The 27402-nt window shown below is 39.0% G+C and overlaps 2 protein-coding genes across 2 annotated transcripts; one reads left to right on the forward strand and one right to left on the reverse strand.

The window, feature by feature from the left end:
• Positions 1 to 1004: 1004 nt before the first annotated feature.
• dclre1a (DNA cross-link repair 1A (PSO2 homolog, S. cerevisiae)) lies at positions 1005 to 10438 on the reverse strand. The gene is made up of 9 exons (XM_060858158.1): positions 9924 to 10438; positions 7794 to 9185; positions 6379 to 6512; positions 5953 to 6071; positions 5692 to 5835; positions 5210 to 5355; positions 4708 to 4862; positions 3609 to 3747; positions 1005 to 1473 (listed from the first exon to the last, which is right to left on the reverse strand). The coding sequence occupies exons 1-9, from the start codon at positions 10300 to 10302 to the stop codon at positions 1271 to 1273; spliced, it is 2811 nt and encodes a 936-aa protein (XP_060714141.1). The 5' UTR covers positions 10303 to 10438; the 3' UTR covers positions 1005 to 1270.
• A 201-nt stretch (positions 10439 to 10639) lies between these two features.
• On the forward strand, positions 10640 to 26903 carry nhlrc2 (NHL repeat containing 2). Its single transcript, XM_060858215.1, has 11 exons — positions 10640 to 10816; positions 11259 to 11411; positions 13914 to 14369; positions 14496 to 14617; positions 14725 to 14854; positions 20130 to 20223; positions 20850 to 21081; positions 22987 to 23109; positions 23221 to 23430; positions 23526 to 23748; positions 25596 to 26903. Exons 1-11 carry the CDS (start codon positions 10657 to 10659, stop codon positions 25850 to 25852), a joined length of 2160 nt encoding a protein of 719 aa, XP_060714198.1. The 5' UTR covers positions 10640 to 10656; the 3' UTR covers positions 25853 to 26903.
• Positions 26904 to 27402: the final 499 nt, after the last annotated feature.

Below are 27402 nucleotides of genomic sequence, written 5' to 3' on the forward strand. Positions count from 1 at the left end.
TGTAATTTCTGTCTATTTCATATGTCAATAAAAATTATAAACTAATTAAAAGGAATCCAGTAGAACACCATTGTAGTAAAATGAGAGATTCACAGCATAAATGTGCACTTTTCTAAATCTGCAGTATTGTGTATGCAGTCATTTAAACATGGAGCAGAATCTCAGTTTTTTGGAATCCGTGCTATGAAAGTGAAGGGTGTTTTGAGAGCAAAGGAGATGCCCTACCAAGTATTACTATAATGTGCCTAAGAAAACAAAGGTACGTTCAGCTGGAGTTTACTGAGACTCCAAAATGTCTTTTGTACATGGGGATTGTGTGAGGCCAGATTCCTCATAAACAGGTGAATTCCAAGGACACTGAAGAACACTGAACTTATTGTCATGTTCATGAATGCAGTTTGACACCATTTTTGCGTTGTGACATGGTGTGATCATCCAGGAAGAAGCCATTAGAAGATAGTAAATTGTGTTCATGAAGGAACACACATAAGTAACAATACTCAAATAGTCTGTGGCACTTAAGCAATAAATGACTGATATTAACATTATCCACACCATTACACCACCTTCACCAGTCTGGACTGTTGGCAAACTGCAGCTTGGGTCCATGGAGTCATGAGAATAGTTATCGGAGTTACTGTAGTCTTTCTGCCAAGTTAGGCCAGTCTGTCCAACCTCCATTGACCTCTCATAAACAAGGCTTTTACATCTACTGAACCACTGTTCACTGGACTTTAATTTTTTTTTAAAAGACTAACGACTGTTGTGTGAAAAGCCCACTAGACCAGCAGGTATAGAAATACTCAATCCAGCTTATCTGACACAAACATTCATGCCATGGTCAAACTCAAACATTACCTTAACTGCTTGTATATATATTGGCATTGTATTATGCATTGCACTGAGAGAGAGGATTTGTTTAGAAATGTTTTAAACATCAACACTTGCATTATTTAAAATATTTATTTGCATATTATAAACTTTTTTATAAAAAATATTAAAACATTAAAAATACATTAGGTAGAGTTATGACACAAGAAACATATTGGAACCTATACTCTCAGAATGAACCTCAGATGTAGATCATTCATTATTACTTTGACAATGACATTTTTTCCTGCATTGAAAACTGTAAAACTATGGTTCAAGAATTTCCTCTGCATTTCTTGAAAATAAAGAGTTTATGTTTGGAACCAGGCTTGTGTCTTGGATGCAAATACACAATTTGACTACTTGGTCAAATGCTGAAATGTGTTGAGGCACTGATAGGTCACCGTCTTGTACAGGAGCGTGTACTCCTTGGTACATCATTCAGAGTTTTAATCTCAGCTTGCCATTCACGGAAGCAATTGTTCATGTCCTTCCTGCTGCTACAACTGCCCACGTTCACTGTGGGTATGATCTTTAATGGCCGCAACCACTGCACAAATCGCTTCAGCTCCAGGTAGCTACTGTGTTCGCTGTATGGAATACCTATAATAGACAAACCATGATTAGGGACTGAAATCCACACAATCCTTCAAATCCTCAAATAAAAATAAAAAAAAACGAACAAGACACTAAAAAAAATACATGCAAAAATTATGCTGGAAATACATGATAAAATAGTTTAAAAGAAACCAAAGCAGGCAAGTCTACTGCAAGTCACCCTATAATGTCTGGTTTCAGGTTGGGAAAGTAGATATGACCTGAGAAGACCCTATTAAATAAGAACTTACTTTTGCTTGTGGCAGCCTGAGATGTGAAAATTAAAACCCCAGAAAAACAGTAGGTATTCATGGCTCTATGACAAAGTGGAGGACTGCCAGAGCAGTTTCCTTCTAGTACTAATAACATTTTCCTTTGTACTTATTTCCTTGCTGAGGTGATTGCAAAGTCACACTCATCCTGGTCCACTCGATTGGCTCAGATAATATCCATCATTTAGTCTTAGCTTCATGGTTACATATCATCGCTGTCGGGTGGAATCCTCGTATCTCCAAAACCGTTATTTTTCAGGAAATAAAAAAAGCCGTACCTTATCTGCAGTGCACAGGGTTTAGTCCGCGTTGCAGTGGACTGTCTTTGCGCTACATTCCTGTCCTCAGACGAGCACCAGAACTAGCGGGGGGGTCAAGATTTTTTTCTCTTTGAGCCCAGTGTTTTGAAGACATTTACCTCAGAAGACGTGTTGATTCGTTGCAACTCTTCTTGAGGAGAAATATACCGCGAAGCTCTCCCGCAGAGTGAGGAAGAGGTGGACAGTTGAAGTGTCCAATGAAGTTAAGAGATTTGCGCTCAAGCTATTTAAGACTTTAGATTGGTTAATAACTTGTAAAAATAACAAACCCACGTGGGGACTGACCAATAGCAACGATATGTGAAAAAATATGAAATTGACCAAATTTGGACATACGAGGTTTCCACCCGACAGCGACGATATGCAAGTGTTCAGATTTCGAGACACATCAGGGCCGAGGTTCCAGGTAAGGTTTACTATAGAAAAAGGTTTGAACAACGAACAGTGTTGATTTGCTCCCTCTAGTGACAGGATGCTGATCATTACTGAGGGTTAAGGCCACAAACATCCTTAGAATACTTGAGTGTAGATACTGTTTCTATTGAGCATACACATCACTCAAGCACTAATACTGCTCTCTACTGAGCAGTCTCATCAGTAAAATACAGTATTGAGTGATTATCTTTCAATCCATATTACTGAACACCACTGAGGATGAGAATCACTTAAGCTACAGCTAGTGACATCTATTGAAATTGAGAAAATTACTCCAGCACTGATGCTGATGAAGGTGGAAAGCGAGAGAGAGAGAGAGACATTTAATAAAAGAAGGGATCTTTTGGACTGCATTCATGTGTGTGCGCACAAACAAATCCTTTACCAACATGCCAACTATTTAAACAGACCCTTTATAGCATGCGACACACCGCATACAAACAGCTAGTCAATGACCAATAGTCACATCTGCAGGAGAAGACGAGCTGATGGGTTTATTATTTTGGTTCAGCCACAGGGTGACACTTTGCCAAAAAATATATTATTTATGTCTTAAACGTAAGCCACTCTCCATGTGTCACATGTATTCAAGCTGCTGGTGCCAAATTCTTTCCCTACCATCTGTGTGCCTCAGCAGAAAAAGATTTCAATCCAGGTCACATTTTTCTAGCTTTTAAGTTTCCAATTTGTTGACCCTATGTATGTATGCATGTATGCATGTATTGGTGTGTAAGAAATCAGTACCACAAACATTCAAACTCAAGTCAAAACACATCTGCAGCCGATTCTGTTAACAGCCATGCAGTTTGGTGAGCAGAAGTAATACATCCTATCAGATTACATGCAAAATTTAATTTAAATAAAAAAAAAAAAAATTCTCGTCAATTTAATCAGTCTAAAGTCTTTGTCACGTTAGGGAATTAAACAAGTTTCCACAGCTATTAATGCTGCTAAATAAAGCTTCCCCATTGTTTTTGCAATGACTCACTGCAAAAAACTTCAAGTCAAAAGCTTTAACAAAAAGCAGCTCCACTGTAGCAAGTGCGGATTTTAGTGCATCAGGTGGTCATGAGCGTAGTAAACATGGACAGTGAAGCTTTGACAAACAGCATACCATAAATACTGATGTTGTCTTTGACTTGAGGCTGTATGTCCTCCACACCCACTTCCTGAGTGAAGGTCCAACCTGTGGGCTTGAATGCCACCAGCTGGTCATACGCACAAGAAAACCGCTTCAAGTACGCTTTTAAATTCTGTAAAAGAAAATTGAAAAGAAACCTTACAGTAATTAGACTAGCAGCATCAAATGCATTTCTACTGCTTGTTTTACTTCCACTTAATACCCTTCAGTAAAAAATGTGCATAATGTGCTTGTTTGTGTTCATTAACAAATGAACACAAACAAGTTGTGGCCTAATGGTTAGAGAGTTTGACTCCTAACCCCAAGGTTCTGGGTTCGAGTCTCGGGCCAGCAATACCACAACTGAGGTGCCCTTGAGCTGTGTGTGCACTTTGGATGGGTAAAATGCAGAGAATAAATTCTGAGTATGGGTCACCATACTTAGCTGTATGTCACTTCACTTAACTGAATGTTTTATTTATAACTAATTACTAACATTAAAGAAAACAATATTACCACAGCAGATTCAAACAGAAAAGCATTTTAGCCCCTTTTTACAATAAATAAAATTGCTAAAAATAGCTAAAAGCCCTTAACTAGTGGCTTCAATTTTAGCCAGTGAACCTCACTGAAATAATTAATACTATTCTATTAATTGTATACTAAATCTAAAATTTTTGTAGACCCCAAAACAAACAAACCAAAAAAAAAAAAAAAAAAAAAAAAAGTCCACAGAAAAAATTATGAACATGGTGTAGCATATTTAGTCTCCTGTCCATTAAGGCCATGACGGTATTACAATTTATTTTTCTTAAAACCAGTCAAGTCTACATTTTCATCAGCATTTATGTGAAAGCTGACCCTCAGTAGATTTGGATGCTGGAGCATGGCTCTTTATATAATCTGGCACAGAATGGTAGGGTTATAAAATGTCAGAAAATATCTGTGCACTGTTGCAGTGTTTGCAGTTTCTGATTGACCAATCGTAGCATAGGAGTATGTTTTAAAGATTAAAAAAAAAAGTTTGTTCTCTGTACTACATGATGCATGCCAGGTTGTTTGGCCATTAAATCCCAGACAGACTGCAGCTCACCTTGAAATTGAGCTGATTCATGGGAAGAACATGGATCTGAGATTCCTTCACGTTTGTGGTAATACACTGGTGGATGTGTTCTGACTCTAGACAGCACATGGTCTTATAACGATCTTTGGACACATAGACCTTTGAACCCAGCACCTGAGAAATGGCTGGGGAAAAAAGAAAAACATAAAAGCAACATTTAATACCAAAATTTATTTAAGGTACAGTAAAGTAAGACTGGTCATTAGAGGACACAGAGTCCAGAGCTCCCAGCAAGAGTTCAAAAATAGGCAAGAAAATAGGCTTGTAAATAGGGAAAAAAAAAAGTTCATCTCAAGCCAAGGACACATCAGGAGAGAAAGAATTATCTTTGACATTTCCCTTTAATCCTTCCGTTATACAGCACAGATACTGGGCTCACTAAAGAGGATTCTTTTCTTTTCTGACAACTGCTGAGAATGTATGAATGCAGTGGCTGGGTACAAGAACAGTAAAAAGACATCACTCCACTCACCCAAGAACACCTTCTCCTTTCCCACAGAGTAGGAGCCACACACCACCAATGTGCGAGGGTTGAGTGTGACCAGCTCAAAGGCTGTGTTAGCAGCAAAGGTGATCACTTCCTGCTGGATAGGAAATGCATATTCTGGACTGCAGTACCTAAGCCAAATAAAAATACTCATAATAGAGGAGCAATGAACTTCAGTTTGAAAGTGAATTACCAACATGTGGCTTATTGGTTTAACTGTCTCATCATCAGTATCGGATAAGTATCCGGTTCACGTGTCGACAGCCACTCAGATATTTATGGTATCGCATCATTAATGGAATTAGTGAATTCCTACTAGCTTATTCCACCAGTGAATATCCAATACCACTTAATGATCCTCGCTTGCTGTTAAAACTGTGTAGACCAACAGGATCCCGAGACCTCAAACTGTCTCAGTTGGTTGCCGAACAGATGTTCTGCAGGCTGCATATGGCCAAAGTACTCACGTCGTGTCCAGATAAAGTGTCTCGATCCTGTTGCTCTGCAACTCTGGGTAGCGCTCCATGGACGGATGTGCCCGGAAGTCACCTGTGTGGAGAACAGTCTGACCATCTGGCAGCAGCAACAGCAGCATGGCTGACCCTGGACAGCTGGACAGAAAGGAAGCCAATGACATTCCTGACACCGATTCAGTCACAGACCAGTGCTTAGGTAGCCAAAAACATGTAAAAATTATTGAAGGAAGAGAAAAGTATTAAAAAACTCACTGATTGGCATCTAGCAGGATAACCTTTACACCATCCACTACACATTCCTCGTTCATGGGAAGAATATGGATATACTGCTCATCCACATGTAGTTTACACTTCACCAGGTTGCCCGTTATCTACCAAGATAAATCAGTCAAATTCACCCATGTGTGACGTTTCAGAGACAAAACATCTCTGCAAAACTCAGTACTACTCAGGGGAATAATAAGGGGGAAAAAGAATGATAAATGGTTGAAGCCACAATTACAAGAGCTCTATTGACATCCAATTAATCTTTTGCATTCTCCTGTACTCAAAGGAAAGAACCTCAGCAAAAACAAGTGAGAAGCGCTCAAAGAATATTGCTTAAGTCTTTGAAAATGAGCATTGCATTCTTCCACATGACCAGTCTGCAGTTATTTATATTTTGACAGATATGCTTACTTTATTGCAATAGATAGGAAAGGTTGAGGTTTTCTTCAGTCCTTCATAGTGATCAGAGTGAAAATGTGTGAGGAAGTAGGCGGTGATGCCTTTGATATTCCCATACTGAAATGCATCCACGGCAAAGCTTGTTCCTGAGGAAAAACAGGCAAATCATTAACAGAATGGCAACAGACACTATACAGCACATACCTCATTAGTACATGTGCAATCTAATCAACTTAGCAAAAATGTACATCATACATGCATCAGTTAATAAACATGATCCAACATAGGTCTTCATCTTCTTTCTCTACTTGTGTTAGCACACTCAGCATCAAGCCAGTGGCCAGGTTATAATGTAGTGTCAAAATATGGAGGATGAAACTGCCACTGAACTGCTGTTGGGTCCTTAAGTTTTTACAAGACAGAATGTCTTATTCATTCCACCTTTAAAAAAAAAAAATTCTGGAAGGGTCATAACATTTAATACACAAAACAAGCAAACTGCTTAAACATGAATCTGTTTCAACAGCTCATTCTTAATAGTGCTGAAATGACACTGAAATGTTCAATAATAAATTCTTTAAAGAAATAAGTAATATCATTACTTCCCGGGTCAAATGTGGAAGGTTGGAATGACCGTTTCCCCTCATATCATATTGTAACGTTAGACATCAATGCTATAAGACATTTCCATGATGCATTTAGTGTATCATGATATATACAGTAGGTTTGACTAAAGTGTAATTGATACAGAGGAAAGTCTAAAGAAAAAAAAAACACATAAAAACAAAACCAAATCATACACACAATTTCTATATGGGAAGTGGCCTAATGGTTATGGAGTCTGACTCCTAACCCTAAGGTTGTGGGTTCGAGTCTCGGGCCGGCCACAACTGAGGTGCCCTTGAGCAAGGCACCAAACCCCCCCAACTGCTCCCCGGGCACCGCAACATAAATGGCTGCCCACTGCTCCGGGTGTGTGTTCATGGTGTGTGTGTGTTCACTGCTGTGTGTGTGCACTCTGGATTGGTTTAAATGCAGACAACAAATTCTGAGTATGGAAGTATGTCACATCACTCACTTTTATAAAAATTTAACAATATCTAAATGATCTCGTATCACCCAGTTCTACTTCTACTTTAAATACTCGACCGCACTGTTGGATTGCATCCTATTTCAAAGTTTCACTAAATAGAGGTACCTGCCAAACAAATAAATGGAAATATAAACTTCATGTCCTCGTTGTTCACCCAAAATAAAAGAAAACTAAAGGTCACAGCATGACACCATTATGAGAGTAGAACATGGTATTTAAAAAAGTTTTTCACAAAAAGCAAAAACATGAACAGATATTTCAAAAGATGTAAAAGGAATAGTTCATAATGCATGCAAGTCAAAACAAACAAACACACATTAACAATACAACCTACCAGGGATTTTCTTGTAGAATGGGCATCGTTTGGGTACTTCTGCTGCTCCATCTGTCGCTGTTGTTCTGTTCCACCTCTTCCTCCCCCATGCCCTAGCTCCTCGGTTGCCTTCTGCTTGCGTAGGCTGAGCAACTCCTTCTTCTGCTTCTTCCTTTGTCCTGGTCACTTCAGAGACTTCCTTGTTCTTCCTCTGTCTTTTCTGCCGCTCTTCGGTTCCTGAGCTCTTCCCTGAAGCAGAGCTCACCTGGAATTTCTCCTCCTCTCCGTTTTCTTTCAAAGGCTTCAGTCCAAAAAACACTCCAATATCAGTTTGCTTTAACACAGACGTTCCTGACTTGTTCTGGGCTTTCTTGGGCGTTATGGAACGAGTTTGTTTCCTAGTGGTCAAGCTTGTTTGTGTGGAAGGCATTTCCTCAGTCAAAGACTTTAGAAGAGAATTAGAATTAAGACTGTTGAACTGTGCAGTGTTTGATATGTGTTCACGAAGACTTTCCAGGACCAGACTTTGAGGAGACGGTTGCAGAGGATTATCTTTCTCCCTGCTCTTTATTTTATGAAAGTCTTCTGAATGTCTAAATGGGGAACTGATCTGAAGAGGGCTATTACTAGGGCCTGCACAGCTGGAACTCGTCAAATGTTCATGCGACTCTAATGACTCTAACTGGTCACAGGTGAACAGAGTCTCCTTATTGACAGGATCTCCTTGGCTTCCTGATGTAGTGATTTCGTTCTTATCTATGACCTCAGCAAAAATCTCATCATCACTCAGAGCACCATCACTGAACAATATCAGAGAATCAGAATCGTCATCTTTCTCTTTCACCTCCTCTAGTGCTGTACTGTGAAAGAGTTTTTTCTTTATCTGCTTCGCTTCAGTTTCAGCAGGGAGCTCAGAAAGAGGAGAGTATGAGATATAATCATCATCACCTAAAGTACACTGTTCCTCATTTACTTCCCTGGTCTGAACATCATGGCTTACATTTCCTGCTTTCACTGGGGTTGACATCCTAATTTTAGCTTCCTGAGTTGAGGCATGAGATCTAGGTCCTTTGGTAGAAGGGGACCAGCCTTTCTTTTTCTTAATATCCTCAGGCCCAGGTGAGCGCAAGAGCTGCAAGGCATTAAGACGGACAGGAGTTTGACATTCGCTGGATCCTTGAGCAGGAAATGCACTGTGGCTGGATGCAGTGGAAAGATTGACAGCACTATCCACAAAGCTATCTTTACTATAAATAATGGCATCGTTATTAATCGTCTTCTCCTCCAGATGGCCCAGTATTGAAGAAGCAGCCTCTGTGGCATCTACTGCTCGACTGTGAGCTAAAAGAGAGTGGCTGTACCTCTTGTAGTGGTTTGGAATGGGGGAAGAGCACTGTAGGCCATCTGGACATTCTGTTATTTTTAAAGACAAAATGTGAAAATAATATCATTAAGACCTGCAATAAAAAATATGTTAAAGAGAAGCAGGCTTGAATATCTACATCACATTAATGTCCATGTCTTATCACACAGGTTCCCAACCTTGGTGTTGGGGTACTAGAAGTCATACACATTTGAGTGTTTTTCCTGCTCTAACACAATCAGTGCAATGTAACGGCTGTGAATTAGCTGATTAGTATAATTGGATCTGTTGGAAAAACAGAAAACACTAAAGTTCAATTCAAATTTATTTGTATAGCACTTTTTACATTTGACGTTGTCTCAAAACAGCTTTACAGAACATAAACATAGAACAAAAGGTTAATATAAAGATTAATATAATACAAAAAATTCAAGGTGAATATTAGATCTATTTAAATGTGTTTGAATTTATCCCCAATGAGCAAGTCTGAGGTGACTCAGGTGAATGTGGGGAGGAAAAACTCCCTTAAATGGTAAAGGAAGAAACCTTGAGAGGAACCAGACTCAAAGGGGAACCTCAGAAGAAACCTTGAGAGGAACCAGACTCAAAGGGGAACCTCAGAAGAAACCTTGAGAGGAACCAGACTCAAAGGGGAACCTCATCCTCATATGGGTGACATACATTCTGATAAATGTTGTATTGATGCAAAAGACCACATGGAAGTGTGATCATGGAACTCTGAGCCCTAATATTTATTTATAAAATTTTCTCTTGAGATAAAGACATACCTTTACTCGATTCTCCAGGGTTCTCCAAGCATTCAGAAACATGCCATTGTGCTGTCTGGACGACCAAAATAGAAAAAGGCATTTGACAGACAGGACAGTGTCCCCTGGACTGGAGGTGCTGTTCTGATGATGTCCCATCATGCACTTCGGTTAGGGAGGATTTGGTCGTTGGTCTATCTACGTTGTGTTGAACAGATTCACTCTCTGTGCACAATTCAGTCGAGATTTTATTAGACTTAGTGCTCGATCTACTCCCTCTGCAGGCTTTGTTTGTCCTTTTCTTTGACCCATCACTAGATTTCGGAGTTATATCTTTTCTTTTAGTCTTTTTAAGAGGTTTGTAATCCCAAATGTCACTCTCAGACTCGCTCTGTGACATCAGTAAACCTTTACATATAAACTACCGATCCAAAACATTCTCGTACAAAGCTTAACATGTCGCAAATAAAGTTTATAAAACACACAATAACCGTTTCCGCTCTTTCTTTTACACTTAGCGCCAGTGTAGAAAACAAAAACACGTTAGCAATCCGTATTTTCGAGCATTTCTTATGTTAATTTCGAGCATAATTACATGTGAGCTTTAATCAATAAATAAGGTAAAATATAGCTGTTATATTCACCGTGAAAGCATCGTGAGACGTGCTAAGTTAAATATATAACCGTTTTGATTTATGGCGAATGTGCGAATACGGATATATTCGCGCTTATTTCCTGTGCTGTTCTCGGAAACATGGCGGCGCGCAGCATTTTGTCGGCTCTGTTTCCCTTTCAGAGCCAGTTAGACTTCGCCCTGGAAGAAGCTACCACGCAAGAAGAAAAGGAAAATTTAGTACATGAGTATTTACAAAAGTTGGACAAAAAAGATTTAATGGTTCCTGATTTTGAAGAAGGTTAGAGTGTATGTTATTAATTAAGCACAAAATCAGCTAGCGGTTTGTTTTTTTGTTTTAGAGATTTCATTTCATATATAAAAAAAATCTATAACTTTTCGTAATAGATATAATATCAGTGATGCTGATTGATTTGTTCATTACAAACATCAAAATGTGTTCAATTCTGTATTTTAGTTAACGGTATATGTTTTCCACTATTGTATCGCAATGCATTGTGGGATTTAATCAAGTTCTAGATATTTCCATTTATGCTCTTGAACACGTACAAAATGCCCAAACTTACAGTTATTGCACTGAATAGTGAAAGCAGTGTGGTTTCGGCCATAAGACAAGACTTACTTTGGAACAGTGACTTGCTATGTTGCTATACAAAGTGAATATTTGCTTATTTCATAACACAATAATAGACCAAAGAAAATAAATCCCTGGTGTACTGCAGGTCTGGAGTGGCTAAACACTGAGGGCCCTCTGTCTCTGAAAAGGGAATTATCAGGCAAAGTGGTGGTGCTGGACTTTTTCACCTACTGTTGCATCAACTGCATGCACATACTGCCTGATCTGCACAAACTGGAGCAGCTTCACACTGTGAAAGGTACGCATTCACACATACGCTGTGTACTTACCCCCTGAGAGAAAGTTACCTTTCCAGTGGTTAAGTCTCTGCAATGTAAAGTCATACCACAAAGTACAATTCCCACTCATGTATGCAAACTGGAACGAAAAATTTCTAACACGCATTGTGCAATATTTTTGTGATTATGTGTGGGGTTAACGTAACCCTGTATGTTTAATATTTTGCTCATGTTATGTATGCATTACAATTGTAAAGTCTTAGAAGAAACAGCACCTTTGTCATGAAAATGTGAAATGTAGAGGAGTGAAGGTGCTGTTTCCTTCTTAACATGAATACTGTGGGAGGCAGTATCAGTTACATGCCTGGCTATTAGAAGGCTAATTCAGATAAGTATTTTCCAAATTTTATGATCTCTGTTGAGGTGAAGATGTTAAGATGAAGCCTCAAAAATGACCGTGTTTGAAGAAGGATGTAAATCACAAATCTGTGTGTAATATTACTCTTGAGTGCTTCTAATATACTTTTATTCCCACTCCTGTACAGTACAGTATTCTTTTACATACTTTTTTCATTGCCATTGCACAGCAATTACACTGACCTATAAATCATTTAAATTATGATGTTAAGTAAGAGAAATTTGGGTCATTTATTTTCTACTGACCCTAGTTTTCTTGGATTTGCTCAGGGCCATTCCTCCTCATTCCCTTCACTCTGGGCTATGATGAGCCTTTAAATATCAGAGAGTGTAGCCATCATGGTTAAGCACATTGTTCTGCTGGCACGTGGCTTATTATAGCAGCTCTGTGAAAGGTGCTATCAGCTCTAGCTGTCAGTGGTCTATCATTACCCTCTTTGTAAGGAGGAAGTGGGCCAAGCTACGCAGCCCTTATCCTGCTTACTGCCATATCTCAGACTTTACAGTGCATCGCTGGCACAGCTTTCAGTACATTCCGTTACAAGTGATCAGAACATACTCATGCCCCTGCTGTCTCTTCCCTATCCTTGTTTTAACCAGCTCGGAAAATGTTTAAATATTGCAATCACAAGTTTGTCAATGGACGACAAAAAAATGGCTGCGCTCCATTGATGATTATAACAATATTTGCTCTGAGATGAGGTGGGTGAAAAATTTTACATATGTTGTTTTGTAGGTCAGGTCAATTTCATGAGAAAAGTGAAAGAACCTACTAAACAAAGTTTTTTTTTTTGTTTTTTGTTTTTTTTCCTCGAATCATATTGCACCTCTCTTCTGCTGATTAAATATCATTTTTTTTGTTTTTTTTTTTTAAATGCTCATGGGCATTCAAAGCTGGAACATTGAAAATACTGTCTGTAGGTTTTAAATACAAGTGGCTGGATTTCACACCACGAGGACAGGGAATGGAAAAAATATCATTTCTAATAATAGGAATGAGAAGTTCACCTGACATTTTACTTGAAGCGAGAGGGAACAGCTGAGAGAAATAAAGTTAATTTAAAGTAGCTCCTTAGTTTTAATAGGATGCCTGAGGGCTGCATAGGAACACAACAAAACCTCTAGATTCCCACTCATGGATTTTGCTCTCGCATTTTGTATAACCCCATCAGAATTATTCGCTATTTATAAACTTTATCATTATAAATAAATATAATTATAACTAATTATGAACTTCAGAGTTCATTGACTATATCTCTAAGTTGGCTAATATGTACGTTTCTTTAACATTTATCCAAAGAGTGCAATTTCTTTTCCTCTAAATAGTCCTGACCATTTGTCAGCTCTAAACCATTAAATGCACAAAGACAAAAGCCATTTTAGAAGGCCGTCAAGCAAGGAAACAATTTGACAGCTCAGACAAACTGGATGTTTTTATCCAAAGATTGAATAAGACATCCATCAGCACATCACACATCCATGCATTGTTTGATGAGAGTCCTCTATCCAGCCTTGAACAATTTTTTTTTTATCTAAAAAGAACAAAAGCCATTTGTTGAGAGAATCATCAAAGTAATCCTGCAATATTTCACTTATTCCTGAATGAAACTTTTACTTTCAACAGTTGGTCCCTTAAAGACCTTTTTGAAATATTTTAGCGACCCATATTTCTCCTTCAATATTTCATATATTAACCTCTCAGACCTACAGACTTTCATGGAGGAAATCTCATTTCTTTTGCCTTCACCTACATTAGTAAGAGAAGTGTACTTTTGTTGCAGGAGTCTGAATAGGCAATTGACAAAAAGTCACATCTTATTTTCTTTAGAAATTGTAGCTGTTGGCTATTTGATAAAATAGCAGCAGACACAGTACCTGTGTATATAGAGAATTGAGGACTATGTTTAAAACCTTTACAACAGTTTGACCTGAGGACACACTGCAATGTAAGAGAGGAAGGTTTGATTGCTTGCTGTCTCCTATTCTTGTTCTAGGACCCCTGAGGGTCAACAGGTCCACATTTCACTTCATGATCTGTTATGAAATTTACATTTCTTTTTCCTCACTTGCCTCTTTTCCTTTTTCTTTTCTCTCTTCTTTCGTAGATGGCCTAGTTGTAGTAGGTGTTCACTCTGCTAAGTTTCCCAACGAGAAGATTTTGCAGAACATTTGCAGTGCTGTGTTGAGGTACGGTATTACTCACCCAGTGGTGAACGACAGTGATGCTCAGCTGTGGCAGGAGTTAGACGTGTCCTGCTGGCCCACCTTGGTGATTCTTGGGCCCAGAGGAAACCTACTGTTCTCGGTGGTGGGTGAAGGACATCGAGAACGCCTCTTCCTGTTCACCGCTGGTGCTCTCAATTACTATGGACAGCAGGGTTTGCTCAGAGACCATGCTGTGGAAAAAAAGCTCTACAAGGACTCCTTACCGCCCTCCATCCTGTCATTCCCAGGAAAAGTGGCAGTGGATCCCAAAAGCAAGAACCTGGCCATTGCAGATACAGGACACCACAGGGTTCTTGTGTTGTCCAGCACTGGTCAAGTCCTGTACTGTGTAGGAGGTAGGAAGTGTTGAACTGTTTCATCACACTGATTTAAAATCAACTTTTATGTAACTGATATTTGAGCACAGGCAGGCTGCTCCACAGAAACATGTTTAAGCTCCTGTGTCATCTTTATTATGGCAGGCCCAGAAAGTGGAAAGCGGGATGGAGATCTGTCTGAGGCACGATTTAATTCTCCTCAAGGAATATGCATGAAAGGAGGCACTGTGTATGTGGCTGACACTGAGAATCACCTCATCAGGAAGGTAAATGGATTATGAGCTCTGCACTGCAGCTGTAGGCCTTTGACCTACTTCTCTGACTTCATCAGATCAGTCCTGCTGAGTTGTACGTCTTTTCTCTCTTTTGTCAGATTGACCTTTTAGAAAGAAAAGTTGTAACTTTAGCTGGCATCGGCATCCAAGGCACAGATAAAGAGGGTGGAGCAATGGGACTTCAGCAGCCAATCAGCTCCCCATGGGACATAGTCCTTGGCACAGCAGGTGAAGATTTTTACCAAACAGTGGTTATTAAGGGTCTGGGAGGCAAGAGCAAAGAGTGACGGTTCAACTCCCAAGACTGTCAAAGAGCCACTACTCTATTTGTAAATAGAATTTTATGGAAATAGAATAAAATGTAAGATTCTAGTCATCTATCGTTTCCCTTTGACACACACTACAAGGTTTATTAAATCTTCTCTGATATTAAAATTGTGCCAGACGCCTGCTGACATGACAGATGTTTAAATTTTTTGTCGCTTAAGACTTAAAAGCTTAACCAATGAAAGATTTGACAAAAACAAAACACCACATGGGTTCAGATTAAGGTGCTCAGATGGTTGATACACTCCATGTCCCACAACACTACAGATAAGGCCAGACATCACTGGGCGGTGATTAGATCAGTGGTGTTGAGGTTAAATTATACATACCACAGGATGATTTGGGAAGTGAATCATCTACCACCAGTTTGAAACTGGTTCCCATTTTGCATTAGAATTGGTCTGAATATCCTGTAGTGAATAATTTTTTTACCTTCTGCATAATGGATTGTGAGACAGTGGCACAGAATTGGATTTGCTTATGCCATGGATTTTAAAACCCAATCCACTGACATGTCTTGTATGCTTGTTGTTTTGACCGACACAGCACAGATATCAGTATACAGTAGTGTTGGTGCATCATCTATATTAGCAATAATGTGTTTTAAAAACTGACATTTACATTCATATAGCCTTCGGCAAAACATCAAAATTTTCCATGTGTAAAGTCTTTAAAGACTTTAGAGTAGACAGTAAAGAATGGGATTCAGTCTTATCAGCAAAGACCTGGTTTGGCTGCAAGATTTCATTAAAGCCAGATTGTAGGCACAAGTGATAGTTGATTGAAGACTAAAGGTTGATTGATACATACTGCGACTCGTAACAACAAAGTGACCGAAGCCCATTCATTTTGACAAGTTAAAAAGTTTTTTATGCAATTGTGCTTCAATTTGGTGCAATGCTTACTGATGGGAGTGAATACAGTAGAGTCCACATGAGGGTAAAGAGCACACAGTGCTTCTCTATAACCTCTCATGATATGAGGCAAATACACTCTGCTGAGTTTCATTCACAAACACCAAATCTCTCTCCAGTCAGATGGAATGGTAGTTGCGATTGGTTACTTGCTATGGTGTGTGTGAGTGAGAGATAAAATAAACTGATTTAACAGGAGTTTATCAGTTGTCGCTCCTGCTTTCATTCCAACCGAACCTGCACCCTTTGATTAAGATTGAGTAAAGAGTGTCCCACAGTTAGAAAGTGATTTGGTGCTTTTTCCATTAAAAGACAAATGTTTCCACTGAGCGTATTCATCTTTTCATTTTTTTTATTTCTTTTATCGCGTCTGTCATCTTATTTTTTTCCTCATAAAGAAAGGTGTGTTCAAATTTTCCTACTAATTTACTTATTGTATTAAAAAGCTTTTGTTTTACGGGCAAGAGAGGTAGCAAATAAACCTGCTCGCTTCAGGCTCTAGTTATCAAGTCTTCTGATGCCTTATGAGCTGAGGGTCACATGGTAAGTGGTCACATTGGTTTCCTCCTGCTTATACCACAAATAGCTGTCGTTCATTGCTGCTAGCTGACATGTCTGACTTCAAGTAAAAGTCAGTTGATGTGTAGTTTTGCCTGGAGTTAGGGGACATGATCCATCACCTGTGTCAGTGTAGGTTAGTTCTAGAGAGTAAATGGCCATGATTGAGCTGATGAGAAAAGCTTCCATCACAGTAATGTGAATACAGAGAGAATTGTGCTGTATGGTATAAAGAAGCAAGACTAAAGCCTTAAACAAGTCATTGGACAGTTCTTGTGACGAGATCAGGGGTTATTTTGAGGTAACCCAGGTTATTAGAACACACAGCCTGGTTCTTGCTTCCACTGCTCTAATATTTCTTCTCCTTTGTGTAGCCTTTGCATGCACAGGAATTACAGTCACTTAATCTTTTTCTCTCAGTATTATTCATGAAATTTAATGTTTCATATAAAGCTTGAGTTTATTATTCTGCCATGAGCAATTTAGTTCTATTTTATGATCTATTTTATTCATCTTATTCACCACAACATTGTCTCTCTATCAGTTCCATCTTCCCCCTAAGAACGCTTCCCTTTTGAAGTACTTGGACGTTCTTTCTGCAGCTCTGGTTGCCGATACTATATTTGTCTTTCATGCAGCTTTGGGTGGTGTGTAGTCTAGTCAAAGCGGACCTTTGTGCTTACAGAATGGATGCTTGTTGTTTGAAGAAACCCATGAGTAAACAGCCAGGTCTGCCGGTTACTAGCAGCAGATATTGAGATGTATGCATTGTCTGGGCTCTGAACGTGATAAGATCAGAAATGCTTGTGGGTGATCTGTGGCTATTTCCTTGAGCAAACATTTCATAGCACTGTTTCAAGCAACTGCTCTCGTGACCTGAAATGCAAAGTTTTTATTTGCGAGCCCCTTGAGCATTTTAAAACAAGATGACAAGCACAATCTGATACATGGGATCAGATTGCATTCCATAAAGACGAACTCACCCTTGTGTCTGAAACTGCACTTCATACTTATGAAGTAGTCAGAAATCTGTGGCTATTTGTCATGCTGTTTCATCCCAGATAATGAATACACAAAGGATCAGTAGGCTTTGCAGTTTTCTGTGATTGGGATGTGTTTTGCGTTTGTGTCTATGGGACTGTTCGGAGCCTGTTCTTTGCCCCTATGGTGCTGGTTCATGCGTTTCTTTTATTCAGTCAGCTGCTTCTTCATTTCGCTTTATTCTGACCTCTAGGACACTCAGTGCTGCTCCAAGCATCTGTCCTGCATTCTTTCAGTCTCCTCGCATGATGACTGGTCATTTTGGAAAAAAAAAAATTCATTGCCTAAAATTATCCAGGTGTAATTAGACATGTTTATCATGTGTGGTCTGCTTCCTTCAGACACCAGTCTGGTACAATCCCTGGCAAAAAGTATGGAATCACCCCTCTCAGAAGATGTTCATTCAAATGTTTAATTGTGTAGAAAAAAACACAAGCACATATATGCCACAAAACAATTTTCACTCAACAATCCAAACTTCTGTCTGTATAAAAAAAAAAAAATTATAATCTCTCGTGTTGGAGCCATGAGTTATGTCAATCATCTTGGTTCAACACATCACTAATGTGTGCAAGCACGCTTTTTAACTGCAGACTAATTAGCAATTGTAATCAGATACAGGTGTTTGTTTTAGAAATGCAAAGTGCATGGTGATTCCATATCATTTTCCTCAGATTTGTGTGATTCCATTTGTGTGATTCCTCAGATTTGTGTGATTTTTTTTTTCCTCTGTTTGATCTGTAAAAACAGTTGTAATTGACTATAGTTATCTTTCTTTGTTTTTATTTATTTATTTATTTTTAAGTGTTTTATACAGCCAGAAGTTTGGATTGTTGAGTAAAAATTGTTTTGTGGTATATATGTGCTTGTTTTTTGTTTTTTTTTTCTACACAATTAAATATTTGAATGAACATCATCTGAGAGGGGTGATTCCATACTTTTTGCCAGGGGTTGTATAACTGCACCTTTGCTGAGCGGTGTGTAAAAGTGCCTGGAAAAAAAGCACTGTATAATACAGTACTCTCAGATACTCTCAATTCTGATTGGTCAGAATTTTTTTCCAGCAGCTCTGACTGTAGTGAGGATCTAATGTAAATCAGATTTGTGACACTTCAAAATGAAGCATACTGTAAATGTGAAGCATGCTTAAAATTATTTCAATAAAATAATAGATATAGTGAAGGAGTTTCCAGTGCCAGCATGCTGTAACAGTCAGAGGCGGTGCTGTTGTCAGCCATGGTTGTATTTTCCATATGGAGGACGTTGCACTTTCTCGGTTCTCGGTAACTTTAAAAACTGCATATTTTTTGGCTTGGGAAGAAAAAGGCTGGAGTAAGAGCAGCTGTTCAGTGCAGTTATTTGATGTAAGTGATGGATGATCCAGGACATTAAATGTCTTCACTGATTAAAAAAGACCTGATATTTTTTACATTAAAATATAAATTTTTCACTGATTTATATTTTTGTGGTTTGAAGGAATAAAACACATTGGGACATAAACAGTCAGCTTTGGGGTGGTAATGGCATCACACCACCTCACCCTGTTTTGTTCCTTACTTCTTCTGCTATTTATTTTTATTTGCACAGCCCTTGAAATGAGTGTGAAATGAATTTGTTATGCTGTTTGCACAAGGCTAATCTGAGAGCTATAAGCATTAATCTCGTATTCCAGTGCAAAACTAAAGAACCAGGCATGTCTTGCATAATTAGCTGCATTTAGGTTAAGTAGAAAATTGTCATTCCTTTTCAGTTCATGTGTAACTATTGCTTCAAGCACAAAACGTAAAAGGTTTCTTGGATAGCCTGTGAGACTGAATTTAAATGATGTTTATACAGTAGGTTTTCATAATGTCGGTCTATGTAAAACCTCCTTTAGTAATGATTAAATGTTATTGCTGTTGTCATTTTATTTAATACCTACTGCTAAGTTTGAAGTTGATGGATTCCTACATCATTTTTTTCACTGCCTGGATGTCTTGTATCCTTACCTTGTACCTTTTTAAATTATTATAAAAGCTGCATGTAGAGACATTTCATCTCAGGCTATCGGTTCCTCTCTCAGACGTTCTTTGCCATTAATGCATGTACTGGGCTTTGAGCCAGCTGAAATTGTCTCAGATAAACAGCACCATTAGCTGGCTATTGTTAGACATCAGTGCAATGGTCCGCATTGTCCATTCCTCTCATAACACACAAACGCACATACACACACAGACACACACACACGGTGTGGTCCTGAACACAGACACTATTGAATTGGGTTTAGCTAAGGTCTAATTGGAGTGTGAGTACTTTAGTGAATGATTGTACAGACTGAATTCTGTTTGGATTGGGAACTGAAAAAGCTGTTACTCTCAGCATTTTGCTTTACACAAGCTCTAATATTTCTGTACTAAGCACAGCCTAAATAACCGAGTGTGTTGTCGTCCTTGTAAAATGCTCTCCATTTCTGACGTGATGGTCAGTGTTTGGTCGTTGGAGTCTAATGCTGTGTTTTAAGAATTCTAAAGGATGCGGGTTAAAAAGGTTGATTTGTTTGAAATTCTCCAAAGAAGACAGATCAATAAACTCTAGACAAATATGAGACACAGTGGTTAATAGCTCTTATAAGATAAGTATCAACTTGTGTGTTTGTGTGTGCGTGTTTCCATGTGTTATCACAGGTGGTACAAAGGATAACGTGTTGTGGATTGCAATGGCAGGGACTCATCAAATCTGGGCTCTGTTCCTAGAGGATGGGAAGCTGCCCAAAGGAAGGTGAGCTGTACACACACACACAGCACTAGTATGATGCCATTCTCCAGGGTACAGTTTGCTGTGCTCTAAGCTGTGATTATTTTTACTTGTGAATGAAGCTAATTCTCTTCAAATGTGCTAGTAAACATACACATTTGTGGATGATATTTTTGTGTTTTCAATTAGAATTGTAATTTACGTGAGTATACAAATTAAGAGGCAAATATTAATGGGGGGGATGAAAATGCACATCTATTTTATAATGCCAAAAAGTTTAAAATGTTTCCTGTAACAAGAGCACAATTTAACATTATTACAGAAAATTTGAGTTAAGAGGATCCAAAAGCAGTTCAGATGAAAAGTAAGTGGTTTATAGTCGTAAGGCATAAGGTGGGCTTACAAGTCAATAGTATCTGGGTAGAGAACAGCAGGTATTTTATACAGTAAGCGATTACTAGACTGTGTAACATATAGGCATCAAAAACTAGCCAAACATCAAACGTCACATCAAACGTCAATCATTATGCTAAAGGTATACCAAATTTTTCCACTTCTATATATTCTGCTTCAAAAATAAAGTTTTTGTGCATGCACTTTAAACTCTACATCCACACTAACGTCTGAATTTCCTCCTTATGTGATTACAGTGAGTATAAAAAGGGCGAGTGTGTGCGCTTTGCAGGCAGCGGGAATGAGGAGAACAGGAATAACGCATACCCTCATAAAGCTGGCCTGGCTCAGCCATCAGGTCTGACCTCTGCTCCTGAAGAGCCATGGAGTTGTCTTTTCATCGCAGACAGCGAGAGCAGCACCATCCGCAGCCTTTCTCTGAGAGACGGAGCTGTCAAACATGTAGTCGGTGGGGAAAGAGACCCCCTGGTGAGACTTAGTTTCAGCTTTCAAAGCATCTCTGTATGATTCACTAAACAGTGCTTGGCAAAGTTTGTGTATCCTGATAACATTCGAATTTAAACAATATTACTATTAAACACAGTGCTGCTGCAAAGGAAAATCTCGTATCTGAGATTATTTAATCAGAATCTAATCGAATCTAATCTGATCGAACATAATCAGAAAAGGGATTGAAGTTTTGATCTGGGCTTCTGAGCAGACAGGTCAGATGAGAGCAATATGGTCTCTTCGCTTGTCTGTCCATTCGTTCCTTTCTAAACTACAATCATCAGAGGAAAAAGATCCACTTGTTCCCACTAATACAAAGGAAGTTAAAAAATCACAAGACAAAGCTTTCCGTTGTTGTGGCTTCATGAATTCATCAAACAATACAAAGTATTGAGTAGCCTGCTGAGTTAAATTTTGACAAACAGGAATGCAAATTTTCCGGAGTGCTCTTTAACACAAAGACGTGTTTATTAAATGAGGCCAGGAGCAATCATGATCATGTACTGAGCTGAGACAACATGGTGGAGAAAGTACTTATTTCAATTCCAAGCCAAAATCAAGACATTTTCAGATTCATGTAATTTCCCTCTCACAGTTTGTGTTTTCCTGAGAGTTAGAGTAGATCTGATTGCTCTGTTTGCTAGTTACATTCGAGTGTAATTATTCTTTCCTGCCTTGTTGGAGGACTTGATTGGTGATTTTAGATGCGACTAACTGTGGTTCCTGTGGAGAGAGGTGACAGAGCAAGCTTGATTCTAATTTACCATATCGTAAAGCCACACTGCAGAATGAGAGCATGAAATGATGTACAAATGAAACCGTGTCACTCATGAAGCTTCCATACGATAAAAACCCAGCATCGATTCAAGTTAAAACCTGCATCCGTCCGTTAGTCCTTTATTTACGTGTCATATTCGTACAGTTCACGTCATGTACGCTTATATACAAATCATTTACATAAACACGCTAATTCATGCAGCTGTTGCAATGGTGAGCTGATGAAAGGAAAACATGTAGAAGGCCAGATCCAAGGGAGGGGAAGAATGAAATTTCAGTGGAAAACAAGGGAAAAATGAATTTCAGTGTAACTAATTTAGGTCATTTTGTTGACAGTTGCATACAGCAAAAAAGAAGTGTAAGCTTTATAAAGTTGTTTATGCTCATAATCAGGTAAACCAGCTCTATTAAGACTTTTATTATCGCTAGAATATGTTTATATGATGTCAGATTTAATTAATGCTTCTGTGATGAAGCAAGTTTTCTTCCAGAAGAAAGACGCAAGTCTTTCTGTAATTTTTCAAAAATGTAACTACCAAAATTAATAAAATCTAAATCTCTCTCTCTCTCTCTCTGTCTCTCTTGCTCCCTCTCTCTCTTTTCTCTCTCTTACTCTCTTGCTCTCTCTCTCACGTTCTCTCTCTTTCTCTTTCTCATGCTTGCTCTCTCTCTCTCATTCACTCTCTCTCTCTCACGCTCTCTCACACACTCTCTCTCTCGCTTGCTCTCTCGCTCTCTCACTCTCTCTTGCCGGTTGCTCATGCCAGACTTTTGTGTCAGACTTTGGTATCAAAGTGAAATGTGAAGTTTGATATATCTGAGCTTGAGTACGATTTGTGTATAATTTTGGTCTGACATCCTTGACACAGCACTGGCAATGAATTACTATGACAGGATTGTCAGGGTGACACAACAGCTCAGGAACATCTTATAGATGAAGTACAGAATCATGTCTCATTTTTCTCTCTTTACTCAATCATGTTTTTTTTTTCTTTTAACATTTTTAAAGAAAAAAATTGTGCTCTCTAGCTTTATTGATTTAGCAAGCTAAAGGACAGCCAGGCAGCCCAGCATTCTCAGCTGTGCATGTGTTTCGTGTTTTTACAGAATCTCTTTGCCTTTGGAGATGTGGATGGAAAGGGGGTGGATGCTAAGCTTCAGCATCCTTTAGGAGTAGCCTGGAATTCCAGTAAAAGCCTGCTCTATGTAGCAGACTCCTACAACCACAAGGTATTTTTTTTTTTAAGGGGAAGGTTCACATTTGGATTTGTTTTCATTAGTCATGCTGTGACTAGACACCCAGTCACCTTATATGCATTAAAGTGTGACTTTTCATTCCAGATCAAAGTTGTGGACCCTAAAACCAAGCAGTGCAGGGTGCTGGCAGGCAATGAGGAAGTGAGCGACACATTTGGCCCGAGCGTTGCAGAGACTAGTTTCAGTGAGCCCGGGGGTCTCTGTGTGGCCGAGGGGGGCTCGCTGCTCTACATAGCAGACACCAACAACCATCACATCAAAGTGCTGGACTTAGAGACCAAATCAGTGTCTGTGGTCAGTGTGTCTGTCTGTTATCTCAAATCACTGATGATACTGAACCCAGAATCTCTAACCCTTCTTCTGTCTCATTCTCCTTGTTTTCCCTTCAGTTCCCCATTTCAATGGTAGAAGTTGATTCTTTTGTTGCAAACCCTGCTCCCACTGCTGCACTTGTAAAGGTCCCCAAGCTTCCAAAGTCAGCTCCAGTGCTCAGCATGGCTACGTTACCTGTGTCAGCAGGGCAGGTCATCGATATCCACCTCATCCTGACTCTACCTGGTGAAACCAAACTGACCAAGGATGCCCCAAGCTTCTGGAGTCTCTCTGCTGAAGGTACTGAATAAATGATTTGAAGTGAGGAAGGATTTGAAAATCATAGCCGTTTATCGACCACTTCAATAGGACACCAGAGAATTATTACACCTGCTCATTCATGCAGTTATCCAATCAGCCAATAATGTGGCAGCAGTGAATAAGAGCTTCATTTAATGTTTACATAAAACCTGGTGTATAGGGAAAAATGTATCTCAGTGCTTTTATTAAGTTACGGTCTTTGGTTCTGAATTTATTCAGACACACACACAAATACTGCAGGCTAATTTCCATGAAACAAAGGTGTGCATTACGCCAATGCTGGTATTAGCTTGCTTGTGCAATATCCACACAGAGAGACAGATGCTTCTCCTAAACTGACATATTAAGGACTGTAAATTGATCAGCTTCACTGTCCCAGCAGGAGACATTTCTTTGCCATTCCAATCATCTGCTTTAATCAATATTGGCTCAAGAATAGCAGATGATGTAGCTGATTAAATCCTGTGTCCTCCAGCAGTTCAGAAGCTGACTGTAATGCAGAGAAGGTTTTTTCCTTTCTTTCTTTTATTTCTAATAATAATAATAATAATAATAATGCTAACAATTTCCTTATTTCCAAATTAATTTTGAAATTTGGTACATTATCATTGCAAACTTGGTCTTAAATTGCACCTTAAGTGTCAAAAAAAAATTTAAATAGTATAAAAATTTCTTTGAGGATACTTTCTGCTTTTTTTCTAGGATTTTTCTCTGTGGTAAATTTATCTTTGAGCTAATGAATACTGTTGGATTGAAGGATTGAGAGACTTAAAGAGACGGTTTGTTGGAGTGCTTTGTTCACACATTTTCATCAGACTGCAGGGACCAGCCGGCCACACTGGGACCCAGGCCAAGGAAGAATTCACAATTCCTCTATGATCCGGAACACACAAGCACATACTCGCTAGATCTCCCACAACCGCTTCATATCCCCTCTCTCTCTCTCTGTCTGTCTCTCTCTCTCTTGCTCTTTCTCTCGCTCTTTCTGTCTGTCTCTCTCGCTCTCTCTCTCCCTCCCTCTCTCTCTCACACACACACTCACATGTATACACACAATCAAAGACAAAGAAAGAAGCTGTGAAGCTATCAAAAGCAATATTGAAAATGTGTCTAACTGTTTTTACTTCATTAGGTTTCAGACACTATATATATTTGTATAATTAGAGCATGTAATTTGACTTATTTACAATAATTGCCTCACTCAGGTGCCTGTAGTTGGAATGGCAAAGGGCCCCTAAGGACCAACATTAGTAAGTGTCCATAATGAGTTTTGTGCCAGGTGGATTCCGTAAGACTCTTGTTATCTGATGTAATTAAATGGCTCCGTAATTAAATGAGTTTACTTAGTGTTAGAAATACAAAGTACGTGTTTCCCATACTTACACTGTACTGTACCTGGGGAGGGTGAGAAAGAGTGTGTGTATGTGTGAGTAAGAGGGGGGGGGGGGGTCTAGTTGTCTGGCTTGTTTCCCTCTTGTGGTCCTATGTGAATATAAATTGGGTTTAGATGCTTCCCTAATTCAGTTTGATGCTTGTCTTACTAGCATGCCCTTGGTTCAAGGCTAGAAACACACACACATGCACACACAGACACGTGAATATAAGGACAGCACTGACCTCCCTGTGGTCTGATCACATAAAATAAAGGTGAGAGCATGGCAGTGTGCATGCTGGGAGATATCACCAGCTGAGAGAAATGTTCCACTGTACACACGTACACCCACCACACTCGCAGTAGCCAGTCTTTAAAAGAATCGTCAGGCAGTAATTTTAAGATAATTGCTGTTGACTTGCGCTTCAGTTCAGTGTGTTCCTCTCCTCTCCAGGTAATGAATGGTTACTGCAAGGACATGCTGTGACGGGAAGCATTGCTGATCTCTCGCAGCCGCTCTCCATCACCTGCACCATCCCGCCTCGACCGCAGACCCCTGACCCCACGCTGACCCTCAGTGCCTGGGTCTACTGTTGCCTGTCAGAGGGTGGAGCCTGCATGATGAAGGCTGTGTCATTTATACAGCCTCTGAAGATTGACTCTGCTATCAAAGAAGGCACTGTAGCTGTGACTTTAGCTCACGTCTTCTGAAACACGCACTCGCTTCTTCAGACTTTCTACAGCTTGGGCACATTCAGAGTATACTTGCATCAGTTGTAGCAAACAAAGAATCTTGCACACAAAAATGCTTGCATAAAAGCTTACATGTTTACACACGTGCACTGTAAAGAATTGACAACGTGGGTGTTTGTCCACTTGAAACGTAAGACGGTTGCATATGTTAGGTAATTAGCAGCTTCGGAACAAAGTGCCTTTTTTCCTTCAGAAGCGCCTATTACCTAACTGCATCGGTCCTGCTTGGCTGTGCTGTGCGCAGTCAGGCACTCAGATCTGTTTTTCTCCGCATATCTGATGTAGGTTATCTTTTCAGCAGAAAAACAAATTCTACCGGCATTATTTTTCAGAAAACGATCACATGTCTAAAACACACAAATCTGAAAAGATCTGTTTGGAACATACCACTGTTCTACTAATAGTATAATTTTGCAGGCTTATTTATAATCTGGTGTACTGATTACATAAATAGCCAGTACATGCTGAGCATTGTTTTGCTTTTGTTCATTTATTTCAGAGTGCACTTAAACTTGGTATTCTGAATTCTCAACGTTATCAGTCGGCTTCATTTGTGATTAGAACCATTTAGGTCTTAAGCTTGATACTAAGATGCAATACAGTTGTTTTTTTCCTTTTTTTTTTTTTTGCTTTCTTTTTTAAATCTAATACTTATCAGATATATAAATGTTTATCAAAAAGGGAACGCAGTCTAATGTACTGTATGTGACACATAAGGTATAAACATGTATTTCATAAAACAAAACTAAATAGCATTCATTTTTCACCTGGTTGTTGACCATTTACAGCTTAGTCCGTGTGTCATGTTTTTAGACTGTTTTAAGTGACTTCTAATCCAAATTCAAGCTTTGCATCCTCATGTAGTAAAACCGAGAGCCAGCGTGTCTAAGTAGATCTTGTGTTTTCTTCATTCTCCTCAAAAGGCAGCTGCTTTTCAAAACAGCATCTAAATTCTGCACTTTAACTCACTTGAAAGAAGTAATGTAATAAACATTATTTTACCAGTGTTCAGCAGATCTGCATCTGTTCTTTCTCTGCATCTGTTGTCTCTTCCCTTATACTGTAAATGCTGCTGAGAACAAAACTACACATCATCTTAAACATAAAAGTCTTACATGTTATGATCTATGGTTTGGACCAAAAGCACCCCTTGCACGATATTAGGAAGAGGACATGCTGATTTATAACTTGTAGCAGAAATTACTCAGCATATTCATTAATTATTTAGAACCTGTAATACTGACCACTCACATTACCCATTTCACCTTGAGAGTGTCCTTACAAAGCTTTTTAGAGGTCTAGTATATAAGATTACATTTTAAATCAGTACAAGACATTTGTAGATTTATTATCTGTTTTAAATTGGAGCTATAAGCTTACATGTGATTAAAACTAGGATCTTTGTCAAGTTCTGTGTAATGCTACATGTTCTTGGCTTTCTAAGTGTTCCACATTCAAGGCTGTCGGACAGAACACTGCTGTGTTAATTCTGCATACAGGCTGTGTGG

The sequence above is a fragment of the Tachysurus vachellii genome, chromosome 2, assembly GCF_030014155.1.
Source record: "Tachysurus vachellii isolate PV-2020 chromosome 2, HZAU_Pvac_v1, whole genome shotgun sequence".
Classification (NCBI taxonomy): Eukaryota; Metazoa; Chordata; class Actinopteri; order Siluriformes; family Bagridae; genus Tachysurus; species Tachysurus vachellii.